The sequence below is a fragment of the Chelonia mydas genome, chromosome 10 (genome assembly GCF_015237465.2).
Source record: "Chelonia mydas isolate rCheMyd1 chromosome 10, rCheMyd1.pri.v2, whole genome shotgun sequence".
Taxonomy (NCBI): Eukaryota; Metazoa; Chordata; order Testudines; family Cheloniidae; genus Chelonia; species Chelonia mydas.
Genome location: NC_051250.2, coordinates 77,407,036 through 77,429,856, shown reverse-complemented (window position 1 = coordinate 77,429,856; position 22,821 = coordinate 77,407,036). Strand labels below are relative to the sequence as shown.

The 22,821-nt window shown below is 45.2% G+C and overlaps 1 protein-coding gene across 4 annotated transcripts in view; it reads left to right on the top strand.

Annotated features, from left to right (window-relative positions):
- Positions 1–22,821, top strand: part of IGDCC4 (immunoglobulin superfamily DCC subclass member 4) — a 189,319-nt gene that overhangs the window by 36,530 nt on the left and 129,968 nt on the right. For all 4 annotated transcript variants that reach the window (XM_043523564.1, XM_043523565.1, XM_027824935.3 and 1 more), the window contains exon 2: positions 19,739–20,068. In XM_043523564.1, coding sequence (XP_043379499.1) covers positions 19,739–20,068 — 330 coding nt within the window. The remainder of the gene's footprint in view (positions 1–19,738; positions 20,069–22,821) is intronic.

Genomic DNA, 22,821 nt, shown 5'->3' with positions numbered 1-22,821 from the left:
ACCCACCACTGTTCAGCGCACGGTGTTTTGGGTGGTTTTGGCAATGCATGGTGGGTCAGAAATGACTGAGAGCAAGGGGTCAACTTTCCACAATGCAGCGTTCTCCATCCCATAGTATCATCTTTGCCCCAGTCTATTTTCAATTTCCCACGAACCACTGCGGAAGCTGTAATTCTCACCATCTCTGACAGAAGCCCAGGGCTCATGGTCCTCCAGTATTTGCAGAGCTGCAAGGAGAACCGCGGGGAACATGACGATTTCCTGGCGGTCAGTTTGCTGTGGGCCATAGCGAGAACCAATTCATGGTGGAGGTTGGCAGTCATGGAGCAGCTGCAGATGGTGGAGCACTGATCCTGAGTCTGAGAAACGATTAGTGACCGGGGCCTCACACTGTAATGCAGATTTGGGATGACGAGCAGGGGCTGCAGTTCTTTTGGATGCACAAGGCTACATTTCTAGATCTGTGTGCTGGGCTGAGACACCAAAATGAGAGCTGAAGTGACAGTGGAGAAGTGAGTGGTGATCACACTGTGGAAACTTGTTGTGCTGGATTGCTACTGCTCAGGAAGTCATTTTGGAGTGGGAAAATCCACTGTGGGGGCCAGTGTCATGCCAGTGTGCAGGACCATTAAATATCTCCTTCTGTGCAGGACTGTGACTCCAGGCAATGTGCAGGGCTTAGTGGATGGCTTTGCAGCTATGGGGTTCCTGAACTGCGGTGGAGCAGTAGACGGCATGCGTACCCCTATTCTGGCCCCAGACCGCCTTTCCACAGAGCACGTCAACACGAAAGGCTGCTGTTCCATGGTTAAGCCAATGCTCGTGGATCTCCGGGGATGCTTCGCTGACATCATTGTTGGCTGGTCAGGGAAATGGGCAGGACTCTTGCATCTTTACAACACAGGCCTGTTCAGAAAGCTACACGCGGGGGCCGTCTCTCCTGACATGCCGATTACTGTTGGCCATGTTGGAATGCCAGTAGTGATTCTGGGAGACCCAGCTTGCCCCTTACTACCTTGCTCATGAAGCTGCATTGCTGGCCACCTCGACAGCACTAAGGAAAGATTCAGCTACGGGCTCAGCAGCTGCAGAATGACAGTTGAATGTGCTTTGCGTAGTTTGAAATGGCTCTGGCGTTGTCTACTCATGAGATTGGATCTCCGTGTGAAAAATATCCCAGTGGTTATAGCTGCCTGCTGAGTGCTGCATGATTGTGAAGCAAAGGGAGGAAACTTGCTGCGGTGGCGGGCAGGGCTGGAGCGGCTGAGTGTACAAGACCACTGCGTTCACTGCCAGCAGGCGTTGGACATGATGTATTGTAAACTAATAAAGATGAATCACTTCCCAAACAAAAAAGAGTTTTGTTCTCTTATGAAAACAGTTCCAAAAAATAATAAATTTGAAGACTCAAAAGTCAATACATTGTAGCTTACAAAAAATAGGAACCTTAATAAGTAAACAAGAGGATGGAACATTGGTGATTGTAGCTACACATGCATCAACCGTAGATCTCACGGGTCAGTGTATGTGAAGCTGTTGCTGTCCCTGCTTTCCCCTGCTGTGGAGTGGTAGGGGTAGGCATGTGGGCCCTGAGGCCATGTGGAATGCCGAGGTGTAGGGAGGTGTAATGCTGCAGTTCTCCGCCAATTGAGCTTGGGATTATTGAAAGTGAAGGTCCAGAACAGTCTGCAGCATCTGCATTTGCTAACAGAGAAGCCCCATTATGTTAGACTCTGGCCATCTGATTCTTGTCTCTGATCAGTGCACACAGTCCCCTCGTTTGATGGTCTGTTGCCAATAATTACCTTAGATTGCATTAGCATCAGCTTTTCTAACATTGCAGCTGCTTTGTATTTTTCATTAACTGAATTATGGGGGCCAGTTACAGTGCTCTGGCATGTTATTGTTCCAGGGCTGTTTGTCAAGCTTGGAATTTTATTGTGGGTATACCCCTAAATACATGCATGCAAACCAAAGACAGTTCACCCCATGCACCCCAAACTTCTGAAAGAGGTTATGCAGTCTTTTGAGTCGCTTTTTGAGAAAAATATGAAAGCAAACAAAATGCAACGAGTAAAATAAAACTTGACATTCCTCCTTATTTATTCTCTGTATTGGGAGGGACAATCCCAGCTCCTCCCATTGCAGGCAAGGCACAGGATCACGTGGTAATTTTTCAGCACATTTTTGTGATTTAGGTGGCTTTGAAAATGGGCTTAGGCCCCTCAGTCCCTTAAACACGTTGGAAAATTTAGCTTTATGCAAATCGCAATGGGAACCATAGTGTGGCGGACCAGAAATGTGAGGGGCACACACAGCCAAAGACAAAGCGTGTGCTTTGTGTGCAGTCCTAATTTGGGTAAAACATCCACAGAGGAGGGTCCTGATTAAGAGCTGAGTTAAGACCTGTAGATTTTGGTCCACAAGGTTTACCTGCTGGTTTAAATGCCTTGCTCAGGGCAGAGAAGAAGGAAAGTGAGCGACTGACATTTATGAAGCAGTAGCTCGCTTTCGCATTGTGACAGGCATTGATAGTTCAACACAATGAATAAATTATTAGTGCTATTGATTTGTTTGATCTTTCTGGGTGATTTGTTTTCAAAGGGTATGTTCAAGCAACACACAGTTTCAATGAAATTTAACACTCCATTCCATGTAAAATCTGTTTTTGTATAACTACCCTCTGGAGCGTCATAGTACGTAGATGTAACAGTGAAGGGCAAGCATGAAACTTGCACGGAAGGGTTCTCCTGTCATCCTTTTTAATGGCTGATCCACTACAGAATAAGTCTCCTGCTGCTTCCCACTAATGGAGCTATTCCTTTCGCTCAAGAGTAGAGGTCTGTGCTGTGGTGCTAGAAGTGCTAGCTTCCACCCTTGTGGGTGCTTGGCCTGTCAATCCGCTATCGTAATGGATCTAATTTGCATCAGTTCATTTAATTTATATTGGGTTCATACTGCCTTCTGACTGCTGGGAGGGTGTGTCCTTCCGGGGATCAGCTCCCCATTCTGTAATGTGTGGAGCATCCTCAACTCCCAGGAACATCAGAAGGCTTTGAGGTCACGGAGCATATCGCAGAAGTCGCTTAGGACCTCGCCAGGTTGGACCCAGGCTGGCTAGAACAGTCAGGTAGGTGTAAAACTAATAACAGAAAGGGAAGGTAGAAAGAGGGAAGATATGAATCAGCACAAAATTGAGATGTTGAAAACAAAATTAATCAAGGAACCAAAGATATGAAGAGAAGGAATTCTTTAATTGTCTATACACCAATGCTAGGAGCTTGGGTAACAAGAGGAAATGCTCATTTATGAGCATAAATTGTATCTAGCTGGTAATACTGAAACCTGATGGGATGTTTCTCATCACTGAAATGTTAAAATCAGTGGGTATAACCTGTTTAGGAAGGATTGAGTGGGAAAAGGGGGAGGGGGAGTGGCACTCTGTGTCATAAATCTGTTTTCAAGTCACCAGTACCTCAGAAGAAAGTGATCTTAATGCTTGTGGATCCTTGTCCTAACCAGTAAAGCACAAGATGGGGTATTAGTTGGTGTCTGCTGTAGATCATCAAATTACACTAAGGAGCAGGCTGACCAGCTCCTTATGCACCTACCTATCTGTAATGTGTAGGAAAAAAGGTGTGAGATCATGGGGGACTTCAATTTGAGTTATATATGCAGGAGGGCTCGTTCTGCCTGTACTAAAACATGCATATTATAGATGACAATTTCCTAACTTAAAAAATGTTGCATCCAATGTGTGGGGACGTTGTCTTGACAGATAAAGACAAACTGATCACAGAACTAAAAATGAGTGCTAATGTGGGTACAAGTGATCATTACTTGATCATGTTTATAGTGTGCAAACAGGATAAAGTCCAGACCAGTGATGTATATATTTGGTGCTTTAAAAGGGCCAGTTTCACAAAGCTGGAAACAATTATAAGCCAAATCATCTGGGAGGAAGAATTTAATCAGAAAAATGTGAATGATAATTTCACATTAAGAATTCTTTACTAGATGCCCAAAAAGCAACAAGTGAGGAAGAAGGCCATAAAAAACCAACCTGGTTTAGAGTGGTTATGAAGGAAGTTGTTCAAAATTTTTTAGAAAATTACATATAACAAATGGAGGAAAGGGAAAGTTGATAGTAATGAATATGAATCAGAAACTAGGTATTGTAGAAAATTTATAAGGGAAGCAAAAAGACACAATAAATATATTAGACCAAGAAGAATCCCAACAATGGTATTGGTCCATTGCTTGTAAATGGTACAATTATCAATAATAATACAGAAAAGGAAGATGTGTTCAATAAATATTTTTGTTCTGTATTTGGGGAAAAAAACAGATGATGTAGTCCTATCACACAATGACATTCTTTCCATTCCACCAGTGTGTTAAACAGCAGCTACTAAAGTTAGACATTTTTCAATCAGCATGTCTGGATCATTTGCATTTAAGAGTTTTAAAAGAGCTGGCTTAGGAGCTCGCTAGACCATTAGTGTTGATTTTCAATAAGTCTTGGAATACCAGGACAGGTCAGCAATCAGGATCGCTTGGTAAGCTGGGCGCAAGCAAACAATATGTGTTTTAATATGGCTAAATGTAGATGCTTACCTCCTGGAACAAAGAATGTACGTCGTACTTACAGGATGGGGGAATCTATCCTGGGAATCAGTGACTCTGAAAAAGATTTGGGGGTTGTGATGGATAACTGGCTGAACATGAGCTCCCGGTGTGATGTTGTGGCCAAAAGAGCTAATACAATCCTTAGATGCGTATTCCGGAGAATCTCAAGTAGGAATAGAGAGTTTATTTTGGCTGTGTATTTGACACTCGTGCGACCACTGCTGAAATAGTATGTTCAGTTCTGACAGTCACAATTCAAGGATGCTGATAATTTGGGGAGAGTTCAGAGAAGAGCCACGAGAATGATTAAAAGTTGAGAAAACCTGCTATGTAGTGATAGACTCAAAGAACTCAATCTATTTAGCTCAACAAAGAGAAGGTTAAGGGCTGACTTGATCACAGTCTGTAAGTATCTACATGGGGAATAAATATTTAATAAGGGTTCTTCACTCCATTGGAGAAAGGTATTACACGATCCAATGGCTGGAAGTTGAAACTAGACAAATTCAGATTGGGAATAAGGGATAATTTTTTGACAGTGAGGGTAATTAGTCATTGGAACAGTTCACCAAGAGTTATGGTGGATTCTCCATCTCAGACAATTTTTAAATCAAGATTGGATGTTTTTCTAAGATATGTGCTCTAGGAATTATTTTGGGGGAAGTTCTATGGCCTGTGTGTTATACAGGAGGTCAGACAATGGTCTCTTCTGGCCTTGGAATCTATGAATCTAAAGCAAAGTGATACCTCACCGTGAAACCAGCCACAGCCTTGCTACATCCTGGTATGAGAGGTGGCTAATCTTGGCAGGAGTGCTTGATTTGAGACCGCTCGAAATAGCAGGAGGGTGTTAAAATACAGGAAAACCACAGGTTAATCTGTGGTTCCGGAGAAACAGTCTAGACTATATTCATTTCATTGATGCTGTGTGTGTGTGTCACATCCACACACACATTGATATTCATTTACCAAAGTGACTTTGGCAGCCTTTGGAAACATTTAGTTAAAAGCAATGAATAACATACTGTACCCTAATTCTGGTTTCAAATAGCTCCCAGATTTTAGTTACGGCTTGTACGCAGTAACATAGCACATGTCTCTGTAATGCAAGTGCTTTCTGGGTTTTTAAGTCTGTGTGGAAGAGGTAATGGAAAACGTATCAGCAAGATAAGTGTAAAAGAGATTTAGTCCAGTATGATTATTGAGTGTGGGATGCCATTAGTGTAGTGGCAATGCCATTAATCAATTTTGATTTATTTAAAATGCACACAGAGTCTTAGATGGGCCTGTGCAAATATTAACAACAGCCACAGAATGGACACACTGGATCAATGTCCCAAAGCCTCCTTAATGCTACTTCCCACCCACATGAATGACAGTTGCAAAGATCTTTATTGTCACCCGCCCGATCCTATTTTGTAGTAGACCAAGCTATGGATTTTGAGAGCCAGTGGAGTGCTGGGGCAGCTTGGACCCCTGCACTATCTACTTGCAGGCACAATGCCTACAGCGACACAGTTGGGAGGTTTCAGAGTAGCAGCCGTGTTAGTCTGTATTCGCAAAAAGAAAAGGAGTACTTGTGGCACCTTAGAGACTAACCAATTTATTTGAGCATCAGCTTTCGTGAGCTACAGCTCACTTCATCGGATGCATTCAGTTGGGAGCATGCCTGAAAATGGGATCTGCTCCCACTCTAGAGGAGTGCACCAATGCTGTTATCCCCATTGTACAGAAGGAGAACTGGATCACAGAGAGACTTGCCCAAGGTCACACAGGAAATCTGTGGAAGAGCCGGGAATTGACCCTGGGTTTTCCAAGTTCCAGCCTAGCAGCCTAACCACTGAGCCATCCTTCCCCTCCCTTAGGGTGCGTTATCTTCTGCTCTAACTGCTTCGCAGAACTGCCTCCACAGGCAAGCAGAATTCTTTTCCTCCTTAGAATGCTGCAAGATACTAAAATCTCAGTCCATGCTTCTTTCCGAGACCACCGTTTGCAAAGTGTGATTGCCCTGAACAAGGGCTGAGGCCAAACTATTGTTTTTTAACTACCAGTGCTTAAGGTTCCCCAAGAAGAAAAAGTGCTTTGTGTTCCTCTGATGGGGACACACTCAAATGTAATTGCTCTTTGAACTAGACAATGGAATTTAAAGATTTAAGCTCAGAGCCCTCATGAAGAGCTGCAGCAGAATGTTACACTTCAGTGGGAAAATGCTGCAGGAGTTGGAATACCTTTGGTTTGTCTTCAGTGTTCTCCACTCCTGATTAAATGAGATTAATTGTGCTGTTGAATCGCCTGGTTCGACATCCAAAATAAATACATAAATTAAGACAGATGACAATTTAGAAGCTTAACTGCCATTTGAATGTGTGCCATACGCTGCAAGACAGAGAGAGAGAGGGAAAAAAAGCCCTTTTCTCTTAAAGTGGGATATCTAGCAGAACACACATGATCAGGGAGCATTTTCCTTGTGCTGTTTAAAAGGCTTTTCTTGCGCTTTGGAAGGTTTTCTTTGGCTTGGATTCTGCAAGGTGCATAAGCCAGTTCCAATGTGCCAGATGTGCATGGAATAGGAAATGCACTGGCTGGTCTCCAGGCGAAGCCGGACCTACCGTACAGTAGCAGCTCTCCAGGAAAATCTCTTGCTGCCAAGAACTAAAAGTGATGTCAGCCTTGGAAGTGTGTCAGATTAGCAAACTTTTGTTCTTTGCTCTTTGTGAAGCATTAATCTGCCAAGGCCTGTGCGATAATGAGTCCCCTCTCTTGCTACATCCTTGAAGTTCTTTTTTTTTTAAACTAACCGTATTCAAAGATTTTCACATAAATACTTTGGAAGCTTTCAGCTGGTGATAATTTAATTTGATTGGGACACATCCTATCCTAAAGCTGGTCCTCAGTCTTTGTTCAGTGTGGTTAAAAGAGGTGCTAGAGTACCTTACGGTAATGGCCCAGAACATGACAGCATAAAAGCATGATCGTGCTGTCTTGCGGGCATGACTTTAGATTGCTCTAGTGTTTATTGTCAGAGCAGGCTGAACTCCTCCTCAGGTCAGTGCTCCTCAGTGAGGACTTTGGCCCATTGTGAATAGTAATTGACTGTTTATTAACCTGAAATGAGCATTTAAATTCTTTGTCTCGCAGCCCCACTCACGATTGTCATTGGGGCTTGGACCCAGAACTATCAACACAGACCTCTGCCACTTGAGCTTAAGAAGGAACTCCATTAGTAGCTGGCAGTAGTGGACCAGCCACTAGATGGGAGACCAGACACACACTGTGCGAGGGTGTTGAAGGCATGTAACTCCGAGCTGCCTTATCACCACCTTTTGACTCACTTCTCAAAGTTTTATTCTGCTGCCACACAAATGCAAAAAAATATGGTAAGGAAACAAAAGGACTGATACTGTGGGGTCCTCTACCCTCTGGTGCCTCAAGGATCACAGCCCTCTTTCTGCCTCAGGGGAACCACAGGGCCTGCTTGCCTGCCCTTACCCTGCTGCTGCTCAGGGAGGGGCTTGCCTCTCCTGGCCCTCCTCCTCATGCAGAGCTGGGTCCAGCTGGGAATCAGAGCCAAACATTAACTGCGTTCAGCTGGATCAGCTGGTTCTCAACCCCTGTCTGCTGGCCTTCTCTTGAGGGCTTGCTGCTGCCTGGCTCTGCAGGTCCTTGGGTGGCAGACTGCCCTGCTACCATCCCTTCTCTTCTCCGTGTTCACCTCTCTTCATAATCCTCCCTGTCTCTCAGGTCCATAACCTAGGCATCATCTTCAGCTTGGACTTCTCTTGGTCCACACATCATGCCTATGTGTCAATCTTGCCTATTCTTTCTGCATAGCACCTGTAAAATACGGCCTTTTCTGTCCATCCGCCCAACTGAAACTCTCCTCCAGGCTTTCCTCCAGTCACATCTCAATCCCTGCCACATCCTTCTCTCTGGGCCTTGACCAACGCAATCTTACCCCACGGAGACCCATTCAAAATGCAGCTCTGACCATGTCACCCCTCTCTTGGAGTCGCTCCACTGGCTCCCCCTTCTCTTTCGCATCAAACATAAGCTGCTTGTTTTCACTTTCAAGGCCTTTCATGACCTATCTCCACCCTACCTACCATCTCTCCTTCACTAGCAAAATGTCAACTCCTCCATGCCTCCCTCGCTCGCTTGATACCTTTTCAAACAAGCCCCTTTGTGCTTTCTCCCCTGCTGCCCCTCGCACTTGGGAGAAGTTCCCTGTACACATCTGCAGACTTAACTCTTTGTCCTTCAAATCCCTCATTACAATGCCCCTCTTCTGTGATGCCTACAAAATACTTGGCAACCGTCAGGAGGCTGGTGTGTTGAGTCCACATGCTGACTAATACTGTCTCATTGTTCTCTGGAGCTCCCCAATCAGTCTGCCTGTTTCTTGTCTGATGCTTAGATTGAAAGTTCTTTGGGACAGGGACCATCTGTCTGTTCTGGGCTTATGCAGTGCCTAACACAATGGAGTCTGGCTCCATGGCTGGGGCTCCTAGGCATTCCAATAATACAAATACATAATCTAGCTGTTATTGGAAATGTTTATTAAAAGCACAGCCCTTCTCTCCATTGAACAAAGCCATTTCTCTCCTGTTGAGCAGTAACCCTTTTGTTTGCCCAGGCCGTGTAACAGAGATCAAGGACGTATTTGCTTCTGATATCTGAAATGTTACCACGTTGGTATGTCCCTGGGTAGGTCTTTCCTCCTCTCTATTTTAAAAGGCAAATTTCCAGAGGGGTGGGGAAAGGAACCACAACACGTGAGGAGACAAGTTCTGTTACCAGACACAAAGTGCAAGCTCCCAGCAGACACATGGCCGACTGTTACCATGTATCCTGCATGTGAAAATCGTACTCTCCGAGCCCTGCTTCTGACCCATCAGTTGCCTGTCAGGAATCTGTCAAATTTGGCTGGATTGCTAGCTCGCACCAGACGGAATTATTTATAGTTTTGTAATCCACGAAAGCAAGGGGATCAGTTTTACCCCTACTCAAGTTTAAGCCTTGAGCCGCTCAGCTCCAGTTGAGCGTGTGTGGGTCTAATGGTATTCTTGGTTGTATGTCATCACATACACATATGAAAGGTGTAAAAGCATCCAGTTGCTGCGAGTCAATGATTCATACTCTTTCTACTCTCTTATTATTCATGTGTATTCCTGTAGTGCCTGGATCAGGGCCCATTATTCTGGGTTGTGTACTAACATGTAGGGAAAAGTAAAGTCTCTGCCCCATTAATCCGAAAGGGGCTGATTGAATTCCATTTAAGTCACTGGGCATCTTTCCACTGACTTCAGTGGGCTTTGGATCAGGCCCAGAATTTAAGAGGTGATTGAAATGAACAAGCAGGTGGAACGAGGAGGAGGGGTACAGGAAAATGAGCATGTTTCTGCTTAGATTAATGTTGTGCACGAAGCAGATCACCACCTGCCGAGCCGTTATCAGTGCAATAGATAGATTAATATAATAATGCCCTGCAGAGCCTGTTTCAAAGAAGCTAGTTTTGATGGAAATCTAACACTTTAACACAAGACACCAGGGCCTGCTTCCAGTCTCAAATGCATACTGTGTATTTCCGTGTGTCTCAAGCACATCCCCCCACACAGCTGGTATAGGCACAGTATCCAATCTAGAAAGTTCTGCAGCAATTTACAGTCTGGTTCTGAATAGAACAGTGCCCCGTTTGCGTGAATGGAATTTAATATCGACTCACCTCAGCGGTTACGTACGTCTAAATCTGAGCTAGTGAATGTTTTTCCCCAAACCCTTTCCCCCCACCCTTTCTTGTTTTGTTCTCAAGAAGTTATCAAGGTGTTCTTGATTACCCTGAGGCAGTCTGTAGATAATGGGTAGGCAGGTGGGAGTACCCTCTGCTCTAAAAAGCTGTTTTGTATGTACCACTTCGTGTTGCTCTCTCTGAAATTCCCCGCGCTGGATTTAGAAATCCAGGCCAGTAGAATATTTTATGTCATGCTGCATGTTTGCGTTTGAAATTACCGTGAGAGCTAAGAGGAAGCTATACCAGCAGGTCCTAAATTCAGAAGTAAATGTAATTCATAAGTGCGGTCTCTGTGGTTAAAACGTTTGACAGCTGACATCTGAAGGGACCTCATGACTATTGGACCAGGAGTCCACTTAATTAGAAATAGTCCTGGAATAACCATAGTTTCTATGTTATATTGGCCAAGCACATTCTATTAGCTAGTAAATTCTTTTCAGTTTGGATTCATTAGCAAATTAACTTCAGCAGGTAGGTAGGGGTGTGTGTTTGTTTAAACAGAGCCATATCTCTTTCTATCGGTGCATGACAATGAATGGAAATTGAAAATAGTTTGCAGCATTTAAGAATCCTGTTTACATTTGTTTTTCCTCTGTTGTGATCCTTTACCTTGAAAGTACTTTACGTAGTATGGTGTTTTGAACCACCCTCCTGCTACATTTCCAGAGGCTGTAAGATATTTCTCTCTGTCCGTTAATGTTTGTACAATTCTTTGAATATCTAGGACCAAATTATGATGATTTTTATTGTGGTCGTGCCTCGCACCCAGTCAGGGACCTGGGCCCCATTGTGCCTGGCACTGTGCAAACGAACACAAAGTCCCTGCCCCACAGAACTCCCCACCCAGGATTTTGATAATACGCAACAGCAGGCGAACAGGAGCCGGGGGAGGATGAGGTGACAGTAGAGAGCCGCAGTTGCACGCTTAACTTATCACAGCAGTCATGTGGAAATCAGTGAAGCTGCATGTGCTCGCGCCAGGTCTGAATTTGATTTGTCCAGTGCTATGTTTAGTGCAAAGCCGTGGCAAGTTGTCACATGTGTCTGAGCAGAAATTCTTCCCTTTCCTAATTAAGACTCATCATGGTCATACACTAAATGGGCTATTCATGACCCAGGCTGTTGTAATGGCTGCACACAAAGGTACCAGCTTGGTGTGTACACATTTTTAGCTAGCACCAAATGGGCCTTTTCTGTGCCCAATTTTCCTGTGCCATTGTGGTTCTTTGGAAATTTGCTCTTTAGAGTAAAAAGTGAGTGATTAGGCTCAAAGATGAAAAGGTGCCTTGTAAAGAGGTGTGGAGAAAGCATGATCCAGTAGCACTAGCCTGTGAACCAAATTAAATTCCCTGTTTTGCCACAGGCTCTGTGGGCGACCTTGGGCAAGTCACTTAGTCTCTCTGTGCCCCAGGTCTCCGTCTGTGCAATGGGGATGATAGCGCTGCCCTGCCTCCCAGGGGTGTTGGATAAATACATTAAAGATGCTGAGGTGCTCTGGGACTATGCTAATGAGGGTCAGCCAAGTACCAAAACCAGACCAAAGAGAATTTCTGTACTAGCCGCTTTACCATGCTGTTAGTAGCGAGACCATATTACGATGTCAGTAATAATAGTCAATGTATGCAGGACGTATGGTGGCGTTTTCAAAGCGTAGCTAAGGGAGTCAGGCACCCAAATCCCGCTGAAATGCAATGGGAGTTGGGCACTGAAATAGGCTGCTTTTTATCTGATGCTTCCCCGGCACCCCCAAAGCCTTTTACTGCTGTTAACTAATTAATTCTCACTACATTCCTGTGAGGGAGATAAGTGTTATCTCCATTTTACAAGTAGGGAAACTGAGGCAGAGAGGTCAAGCGACTTAGGGCGATGAGAAAGTCGGTATCAGAGGCAGGGTTAGAATCTGCTGCCTTGCAATGTAGTGCTCAGACCGCTACCACACTACCTCATCCTGCGAGGTTCATCATAGATCAGTCTTTATGGAGGATTAAATAAGGCTGTTAAGATACTTAGGATTTCTGAGGAAGTGCAAAGAATCAGACCCCTACCATAAGAAGTAGCAATGGATTTTGGAATAACTGGGAGTAGCAGCAGCTCTGAACTTGCATGCCTCAGTATTTTGTTTTGAGGGCTTCCCCCTCACATGTTATATAAATACAAGCTGACTAAGGTTCATATGACATTCTACACATAAACTGTTCTACAAGAACAACTGTCATTGGCTGAGAGCTCTTTGAAGGGTCTCAGAAAGCCCCTTGTTGTCCCGCCAGAGAATAATATATCTCCTCAGATTTGTGTTCTTGCAAGTAATTCATCACTCCAGATGTGTCTTCTGTCCTTAGTTTGACTGATGAGTTCTCCTCTGCCGTGCATACTTTGTTAACCAGCTTTCTGCATTGATTATGTCACTTTCCTATTGTGCTCTTTTTGGTAACCTGCTCAGGGCATATTTTTCTCTTTGCCTAAAATACCTTTCCTTCTGCAGTGTTATTTATACCAATGTTCGAGGCTTGGCCTCTCTCTCTCCTGTGCCAAGAGCCACTCAGGATACTGGTTATAGCTCCCTGAGTCGCCCGCAGCCCAGACCCAAGTATAATTTAGAGCTGCCTAGGGAGTGCTCTAATTTACACCAGCTAGCTCTAGTCCCTAAAGGACCGGATACCAGTTGAGAATTGGTGGAGTTTAGGAGCCCTGCTCCCAGCCTCTGCTTTGCCCCCGTATGCAAGGATGTGGGGGAACAAGTGGCACGGGTGCTTGTTATACCAGTGTACACCGGCTGAGAGCTCCCTGTGCAGGATGAATTCTCAGCTGGACACTTACCGCCAGTCTGCAACCACTCTGCCCCACCTGACAGCACAGAGGGGCCCAAAGGGAGGGAGAGAATCACAAGAGCTGTGATTTGTACCATTCTGTCATGAGTTAAGATCCTGTCTCCTACAGAGCAAACTTGTGAGTGATAGGAGAGACGGGGGGACATTTTTTAGAGTTCGGTCTGAACTGAAGCCCTGGATTCAACCCTCCAAACCTTGGGTCAGGTCAGATCAGCGCTTTATGGCTTGTGCCCACCCCTGCTAATTCCAGCTTTGTCACATCTTGCCCATATGTATTAGCATCACAACAGAAATTTCAGCCTGGGAAGAACTGGAAACCCAGTGAGCACCCAGGGGGGGCGATGCATTTGTGCTCTGCGTGTAGCAGAATACAGTGCCTGCAGGTAGGCTGCCATGCTGGGTAATTTCACATGGTCTCTGCAAGTCCATGTGAAATGTGTAGTCGGCCAGCAGCTGTGTGTTCTGTCAGGGTTTGAACACTGGAGGGGAGCGGTGAACAGTGCACGGGCTGCCGCATTGCTTTCTCCCTCTGTGGGTTGTTGGGGTGTGCCTAGCATATCCAGGCTGATGCTGCAGGTTGGGACACCTTTGTCTCCTGAGCTGCTGGGGCTAATGCAGGGGTGCCCAAGCTATGGCCTGTGGGCTGTACACGGCCCACCAGAGCATTTCATAAGGCCCGCGGCCTGCTTCAACACAATATACTAATGGCCGATTCATTAGCGGTTTGTCATCATGTTTACATCATTTTAGTTGACACAAGGACGTATCGGGAAATACTGTACATAGAAACACACGCGAAACAAGCTGAACTTAAAATATAAATCAATACAGGTGACTTTAAATCTTATTAAAATATAGGTAGAATCTGGCCCTCGGAAGGTTGTGCTTAGGTTTATGTGGCCCTCCATCCTGAGTAGTAAGGTTGGGCACCACTGGGCTAAAGCATGGAGGACATGAAACAGGGTTTCCCCGACCAGGATCAGAACACAGACCCAATGAATTCTACCAGTTGTGTATGAGACGAGAGCATTAACTAACCAGCAGAACACAAAGCTGTGAATGCAGGACAAGAGCCAATATTCTGTGCCACCCTGATGTGCTATCCAAGGTTGGACTATGCAAGGGACCCTGAGGATCTTGGATGTTACTGGACTGGGGAGGGGGAGACTTCCTTCCAGGGGTGATATCAAAGGCATTTCAAAGGGGGTTTAGGTGCCTCCCCGTGGAGCTCAATAGATGGGCACCTGGCTCCCATTTATGCCTTTGACAGTCAGCTCCAGAGTGGCTACAATACTTGTGTTTGAAGGGAAACCAAGAGGTGGAACGAGATGTTTTGCTTACTCAGCGCTGGAGGAAGTATCTTGTTAATGCCAGTTACGTGCGGGAACTTGTTCAAGGGCTACTTATGCTTGTGAAATTCTGACCTCTAGTGCTGCTAGCTTAGGCCAGTGAGACCGATGGTGATCTGCTGAGTGAGTGCTGGTCCTCAGAATGACACATGCTTATGGGCAGGTTTGAACTTATCTCCCCCGTCACAGTGCTGGGACATGCACCTGCACTTGTGCGCCGCACTTGCTGGTAATGATAATTAAATTGCACGGGTCAGAAACACAGACTTTTCAATCTTGGAGAGGGTTTCTACTGTTCTCCTTCCAGGGACAATGTGCCCCTTCTCCTTCCCATTCCATGCATGTCTGAGAGGTATGTGCATGATTACCTACAGCTGTAACACGTCTGGATGGGCTGGAAAGGTGCTGAATGTAAAATCTTGTCCTTATGTCGAGGGACTGGATGGCTCAGAAGCTTGATAATGGCAGTATGGACAGGTTAACTCCTAGGCTGTTGCTTTGACAATTAAATGAGCTAGTTGGGGGAGGGGAAAAAGCAAATGTACATTGTGAAAAATTTGTTTTGTTCTAAATTTTCTGAGAAATTTTTCATTTTCCAATGAAAATTTTCTAAATGATATTTTTCAAAAGTGTTTTCAAAATGTTTGAAAAATGTCTTTTCTTCATTATGATGTGGAGAGGGGGAACCCTTCCTCTCACAGGGAGAAAGTTTAAAAAAAGAAGAGAGAAAGGCGACTTTTTTCCCTCCACTGAAATGAAACAAAAATGTTGAAATTTTAATTTTAGAAATTTTTTTTTGAATTCCCATTGTATTTGAAATAGCACTGGTCCTGGCTCAGACTCTTGGGGTGGAGAGAGCCATTGGAGCTTTGTGGAAGCTTGAATCCAGATATGGGCTTGGCAAATGTAGACATGTGTGCTACAAAATTATAAACTCCAATGTTTAAAAAGTCAGCCGCAAAAATACCTGCCTATCTAAGGTGCTTTTATAGCCCCCACCACCCTAATATCTGAGCACCTGGCAATTTTTCATGTATTTAGCCTAACGATACTTGTGGAAAGTTGGCAATTGTCATCTAGATAGGTATTGTTATCCCCATTGTATATCTGGGGAACTGAGACACAGAGAGACTTAGGTCTGGTCTACACTACACTACACATTCCGGGGCATGGGTGAAAAAGCCACAGCCGTGGGTGACATAGTTATACCAACCTAACCCCCCCGTGTAGACAGTGCTATGTCGGCAGGAGAGCTTCTCCTGTCAACTTAGCTACTGCTTCTCAGGGAGTTAACTACGCCGATGGGAGAGCTCTCTCCTATCAGCTTACAGAGTAACAGCCGTGTTAGTCTGTGTTCGCAAAAAGAAAAGGAGTACTTGTGGCACCTTAGCGACTAACCAATTTATTTGAGCATAAGCTTTAGTGAGCTACAGCTCACTTCATTGGATGCGCATCCGGTAATAAGATAGCTATGCCCCGAAGGAGAGCAGCACTGTGAAAACACCAGCTGTGGTGGTTGGTTTGATGCAACACGGAAGATAAACTGAGGCATGGGCAGGGCTCTACTCCAGGTCTGAAGAACTAACGAGGTCATGGGGGGTGGGGAAATTTATATTCAGCTTGGATGAAAATTAGTTTCTTTATCATCAGAACTTTTTAACCTGCTGTTAGTTTTCTTCTTGGCTACAGAAGGCCATTGCTTGGATGAAGGGGGGGAAGGCGCCTTTATAATCTGTAGGAGAACATGTACGTCTGTGACTCTGAGCTGAGACCGTGGATCAGCGGGCCTCTGTGAGCACAACTGCTTATCCCTGAGCTAGCTGCAAGATGACAGGTTTTCTGCACAGCAGGGGGTCACTAAATTAACCGGGCACTTGGGCCGTGCAAATTCCTTCTTTTCAGTTGCACCTGGAGCTTCCGATGCCTAGAAACAATTCCATTACCCTGCATGTGTAATTTTGCGTGTCGTTGCCCCTAATTGCGTGCTTAAAGTGCGCGCTTTTAACATGCAGCCCTTTTATCAGCAGTAGGTAATAGAAGGTTTAATAAGGTGTTTGAATTCCTATAAAATTAATCTGTAGCTTTCTGTGATAGGGGACAGGCAGGGAGCCATGTGGTTCATATCCAGTGTTGATAAACTCGTTATAGAGGCAGGAAACATTTTCGATTGGAGCAGTGACAAAATAATTTGGAGGGGAGCCATGAAGAGAGTGGATGTGATGTTTCTAGCACAGTGGAGATTGCTGGCGTGTGGAAGCAGTGTTGCCAGCTAACATTGACTTAGTGTCTCTGGAGACCTGCAATAGCAAATGCATTTTATTAATGACAATGTTCTTTAGGAAATGCCGAGGCATTGTTGCTAGAGGTGGAACTCGATTGCAAGTGGGATTGTTTGTGTTGGTTTGGAAACGTTCCAGACCAAGACCTGTTCAATTTAACTTTCTCACCGCTGGTAACTGATCGAGGACCTCGCTGCGGCAAGCAGGCTGCCATAAGCTTGGTAAGACATGATGCAGTCTTCTCAGTGTCCAGTAGTTTGTAGCTGTAACATCCTTCCTTTTGACTGAGAGTGGACAAACAGCACTTGATGTAGAGTTTTAGGAACTGTTTGCATAGATCATCATGGGGTTAGAGTGCTAAGACAGTGGGATGGATATTTTGGCCATTTTTCTGTCGCTTGTTCTTTTTTGACTTGTTCGTTTACCTTATGATAAACCATAAGCCTTGTGTTATCAGCTATCCAACACCTGCTTTAATGGGTATTCCCAGTTTTTCATTTTTTCCTCCCCTCTTGGCCCTTGCTGTGTTTCTCTCGTGATTCGTTGCTAATTAGCCCTTGTTCATGATCTTGTTACTGTGAGATCTCTCTGGGTGAATCTTTTTGTAACCCAGATTTGGTTGTCAGCTGAAGGCTGCACTGCTCATGTCTAGCTATCGAGGTCTGATTCTGTTCCTGTCCATGTTAGTTGGGGTTTGGCTCTTCTGTAGTGCTTTGCTCTTTGTTTTTTACCAGTCAGCCCACAGAGATGGAGTTTTGAATGCAAACATGTAAAATACCCAGTCTGTTAGAAATTGTGACAAGCCTGAATCAGATCCCCAGGTCTGACCCCCTGTTTCTGAACTTTGTGGCAATTTACATTTGGATCCAAATCTGGATCTGAACTTCCGGTCTTGTGCTTACTTATACAGGGGGCTCTGAACACCCATGAAGTTAGGACTTGGCTTATGACTACCTAGTCCTGGGAGAATTCTGTGCCAAAAAATTAAAAATTCTGCACCAAAACAATAAAAATTCTGCACACAATATTTTAAAATTTTGCAAAATTCTGCAGATTTTATTTGTCAAAATAACACTACATAATTACACCAGTTTCAATTATTTTGGTAATTTATTTCAAAATACCTCTCATTAAATATGTCTGTTACAATACAGACTCACGCAGATTCCCCCAGGAGTAGAGTTAAAGAAACCCTTATGACAACCCAGTTCTAGTTTCTTTGCCTCCTGTCCCCTTCCCAAAAGCCCAGCTGGGAGGCCAGACACCCACAACCCTTCCCCACGAGTCCAGCTGTGGGGCCCCCCAGCCAATACACCCGAACCCCCTCTCCCCGAGCCCAGTCGTGGGGGCCCCCCAGCCCAGATACCCGCACCCCTCCCCTCCAGAGTCAGGCTGTGGCCCCCCCAGCCCAGACACCCATCCCCCTACCGCCCAGGGATCCAGAAGGAGAAACAGCCTGTTGCTGGGTCCCAGGCTTGTGTGGAGTTTCCTGCATGCTGTCTCCTTTCCTCAGGGCCTGCAGGAAACTGTAGCTGCTAGGAAATTTCTACTCTCTCCTCCCTCTCCCCCAGGCAGTGTCTTCTGTGCACAAGTTGGGCTCTGCTGGGTCCAGCGACCCCTTCTGGCGGCCAGCAGCACTGCAGCCCATTTCTGGGGGTGGGGGAAAGGAAATGATGTGCAAAAACATTAATTTCTGCAAAATTCTGCATTGCGCAATGGTGCAGAATTCCCACAGAAGTAGACTACCGGAAAATGGCCTCTCTCCCCATGTGCATCCAGGTTAAACAGGGTGACTGGGTATTCTCAGCAGAAGACTCCCTTCTTTATGGAAAAGAAGAACTTAGTAAGGGTGAAATCAATAGGATTACACTATAAAATTACACTACAAAATTAAAGGATCTAAGAACACAAAAGAATTTCGATAGGCTTTTAGCCATCATAAAGAATGCTATTGCAGGGAGATAATTCTCTATTACATCTTATAAGGTAGTTAAAGCCCATAGGAAAGCTCTTATTTTCTTTAATTTTGTAGGACTTTTCCTGTGTGTTTACACATCCTAGGCGAAGAACAGTCATTAAGTTTGGTAGGAAGCAGATTCCTACCCGTGTTGAGCCGAATTCTGCCCCTGGGGTAAGCTGGCTTCAGAGAGACTTGTGCCTGCGGATGCTAAGGGCATAACTGCCACGTTTTCTGCAGCTCTGTGTGTGACACTTCATGCAAATGTCTTGGCTAATTTACATACTTGGCCCATAGCCATAAATATCAGGTTCTGCGCCCTGCCCCTAGTGGGGGCGAGGGATTGGACAGGGAGCTGCAAGGAACTGGACAACTGTCGCTTGGGTAGGTAAGTGGGTGTCTGGCAGTGTAGGAATAGCTGGGACGATGCTGGAGGGAGTCGGGGGGTAAGTGGGCGGTGCTGGGGTGTCTGGGATGGGTGGGTGCTGTGCGGTGGGAGTAGCTGGGGTGTGTGGGTGGGGATGTCTGGAAGGCAGGTGTGAGAGCCAGAGGCTGTTGCTGGCTCCCCACTGTCTTTTGTGCCCGATGCTGCTGTTACTGCCATCTCTGCAGCGTCTGACTACACCTTCCCCGCTTGGATCCAGCAGCGGTGTAGAAACACAGGAGGTAGGGAGGCTGTCTGCAGAGCTGGCACCGTAGCCCAGAGGAGACGCTGCAGGTCATTCCCGGAGCCCAGCTGTGCAGGAGAGAGATGCCCGATGGGCGCTGCCACTTGTGGGTGACACGTCAGATGCCAGACCCTGGCAGGGCTGAAGTTTGTGTGTTTATGTCCGATCACGTGAATCGCAAAGTGCCGGGACGTCTGTTTGTATAAATCAGGACACAACCCAAATGTCTTTGCCTTGCAGGGAAGCTGGTGCAGGGGGATTCTCTGGAGCTGAGCTGCAGTGCTGCCTCTGCAAAGGTGACATTAGACCCGAGCCAAGCCGTGGTGCTGGACTGTAACCTGGCCTCTGTCGAGCAGTTGATCAATATCACATGGAAGAAGAATGGGTTCCCATTAGTGGAGCAGGAGCACCTTCTCGTGCTTCCAAATGGATCACTCTTCATATCGTCCCCGACTGCTGCTAAGGAGAGTAAATATCCTGAAAGGACTGGCGCAGAGGGTAATTACTCCTGTGTCTCCCAGAGCTCCCTAGGTGCGGTTGCCAGTCAAACGACTGCAGTTAGGTTTTCAAGTAAGTATTTCTCTGGTATTTATACAGACTCTTCGGCCTGGCTTAAGAGCTGAGAAAGAATTGTCTAGGTTCCTTTAAATGCTGGCAGGCCTCAGAATTGTCTGTAAAATAAGTTATGAAGTCATCGTCTTTTTTCCCCCTCCCAGTTACATTTTCATTTCCCCTGGAACCCTTCCAGATTCCCTCCTGACAAGGCCCTCCTGTTTGCAGAAAGCCAGCCTTTCCCTTTGGGCCACTATCTTGTCAAGTCCTTTTGTTTCAGGACACAAGGTCTGTATACAGCATGCACTGTATTTCTGCAGTAGTAAAGAAAGGTTCAGTAAGGACTATGATGGCCAGATCCTCAGCTGGCCTAAATCAGTGGGAGTCAATGGAGTTATGCCTGCTTACACCATTGAGGGTTTGCTACCTTCTAGCATTTCTTCAATGACAAAAAGCAATTCCATCCTGTGCTGACCTTGTGTCCTTCCTCCTTTATTCAATCTCTTGATTGGTTGTTTTTGCCCCAGTGTTATTATAGAAACTGTGGTCCTGGGCCTTGTTAAGTTGAATTATAATGGAGTGTATGTGTGTGTGTGTATATATATATATGTATATAATTATACTGGCACATCCCGAGCTGCACTTTGATTAGCTGTTGATATTAATTAGTGTTACCCAACACATGGAAAGAAGAGTAGCTAGGAGAATGACTTACATGGGACCTGAGTAATGAGATCAGAGGTCAAAATATTTTCTTAGCATGTCACCATTCACCTAATTCCTTCGGGATCTGGTAGATAATTAGCACTGCTTTATGCTCGTTAAATATGGGGAAGTGAGAGGAGATGTAGTCTTCGAAAGGTCTATCCTGGCCCCTAAAGATCATTCTCCTTTTCTTTGGTTTTAGTATATTCAGATCACACATTAGCACAAAGGAGGAGTGGTGGGAAGTGGGAAAACAATATTCTAGAACAGTGGAGGCTGAAATAGACTGTGCTGGGGAACAAGGGAAAGGACAGAAGGTTTGTGCGTGTCTTTGAATAATGCAAAGGCATCAGACATTCTGACTTCTCCTCCTTACCGAAGAATTCCATGCTCTAATTGCAAATTACCTGCTGGGCTGTGGTAGGTCCCATCTCCCTGGCCCCATATAGAGGTTGATGAGTCTGCTACAGCTGTGGTTAAAAGAACAGAGGCCTTTTAGTGCTGACAGTAGAAAACGCAGTATTTAAGACTCAGAAGTCCTTGGGTTGTTCTCCACTTGGGTTGGCAACCCACACAGGTTGTCATGTTACATATAATCTGTTAAGCTGTTAACGTTTTCTTATAACATGTTTTCTGTCATTGATGGTGGTGATTTTTTTTTTAAGTTACCTATGTGTGTGTCAGTATAGTCCCCTTGGAGTGTGCCACATTGACATTTGTGGTGACTGAAGCCCTCTTTGCTCATAGAACAGGTCTAACACAGGAAATGGGGTCCAAGCTTCTGCTCTCTGTGCCCATCCAATCGGACTACCACCCCCCTCAGTGGGAGGATCATTCAGACCACTTGACTATTCAGTCCTCTCTCCCTCTGTTGCAGTAGCACTAAGGATCTCAGTTATTGTCAGTTGTTTGATGGTGGTTCCTATGATGTTGATACTGGAAATTGGACTGACACTTAGTGTATCTTGCTGTGACTGCGTGCTAGCTACCAGATGGAATTTACTGATCGCTTAAGAACATAAGAATGGCCACATTGGGTCAGACCAAAGGTCCATCTAGCTCAGTATCCTGTCTTCCGACAGTGGCCAATGCCAGGTGCCCCAGAGGGAATGGACAGAACAGGGCAATTTGGAGTGATCCATTCCATGTCGTCCAGTCTCTGCTTCTGGCCATTGGAGGTTTAGGAACAACTGAAGCATGGGGTTGTGTCCCTGGCCATCTTGGCTAATAGCCATTGCTGGTCCTATCCTGCATGAGGGTATCTAATTCTTGTTTGAACCCTGTTATACTTTCGTCCTTCACAACATCCCCTGGCAATGAGTTCCACAGATTGACTGTGCATTGTATGAAGAAGACTTTTGTTTCTTTTAAATCTGCTGCCTGTGAATTTCATCGGGTGACCCCGAGTTCTCATGTTATGTGAAGGGGTAAATAACATTTCCCTAATCTCTTGCTCCACACCGTTCATGGTTTTATAGACCTCGATCATACCCCCCCTTAGTCGTCTCTTTTCCAAGTTGAAGAGTCCCAGACTTTTTAACCTCTTCTCCTATGGAAGCTGTTCCATCCCCCTCATCATTTTTGTTGCCCATCTCGGTACCTTTTCCACTTCTAATATACCGTTTTTGAGATGAGGCGACCAGAACTGCATGCCGTATTCAACACGTGGGTGTACCAGGGGTTTATATAGGGGCAATATGATATTTTCTGTCTTATCCATTTCCTAATGGTTCCTAACATTCTGTTCGCTTTTTTGACTGTCACTGCACATTGAGCAGATGTTTTAGAGAGTTATCCATGATGACTCCAAGATCTCTTTCTTGAGTGGTAACAGCTAATTTAGTCACCATCATTTTGAATATAGTTGGGTATATTTTTTCCAATGGGAATTACTTTGCATTTATCAACATTGAATTTCTTCTGCCATTTTGTTACCAATCACCCAGTTTTGTGAGATCCCTTTGTAACTCTTCGCAGTCAGCTTTGAACTTGACACAAAATTACTCAAGATAGTTTTCTGCAAATTTTGCCTCCTTACTCTTCACACCATATTTCAGATCATTTGT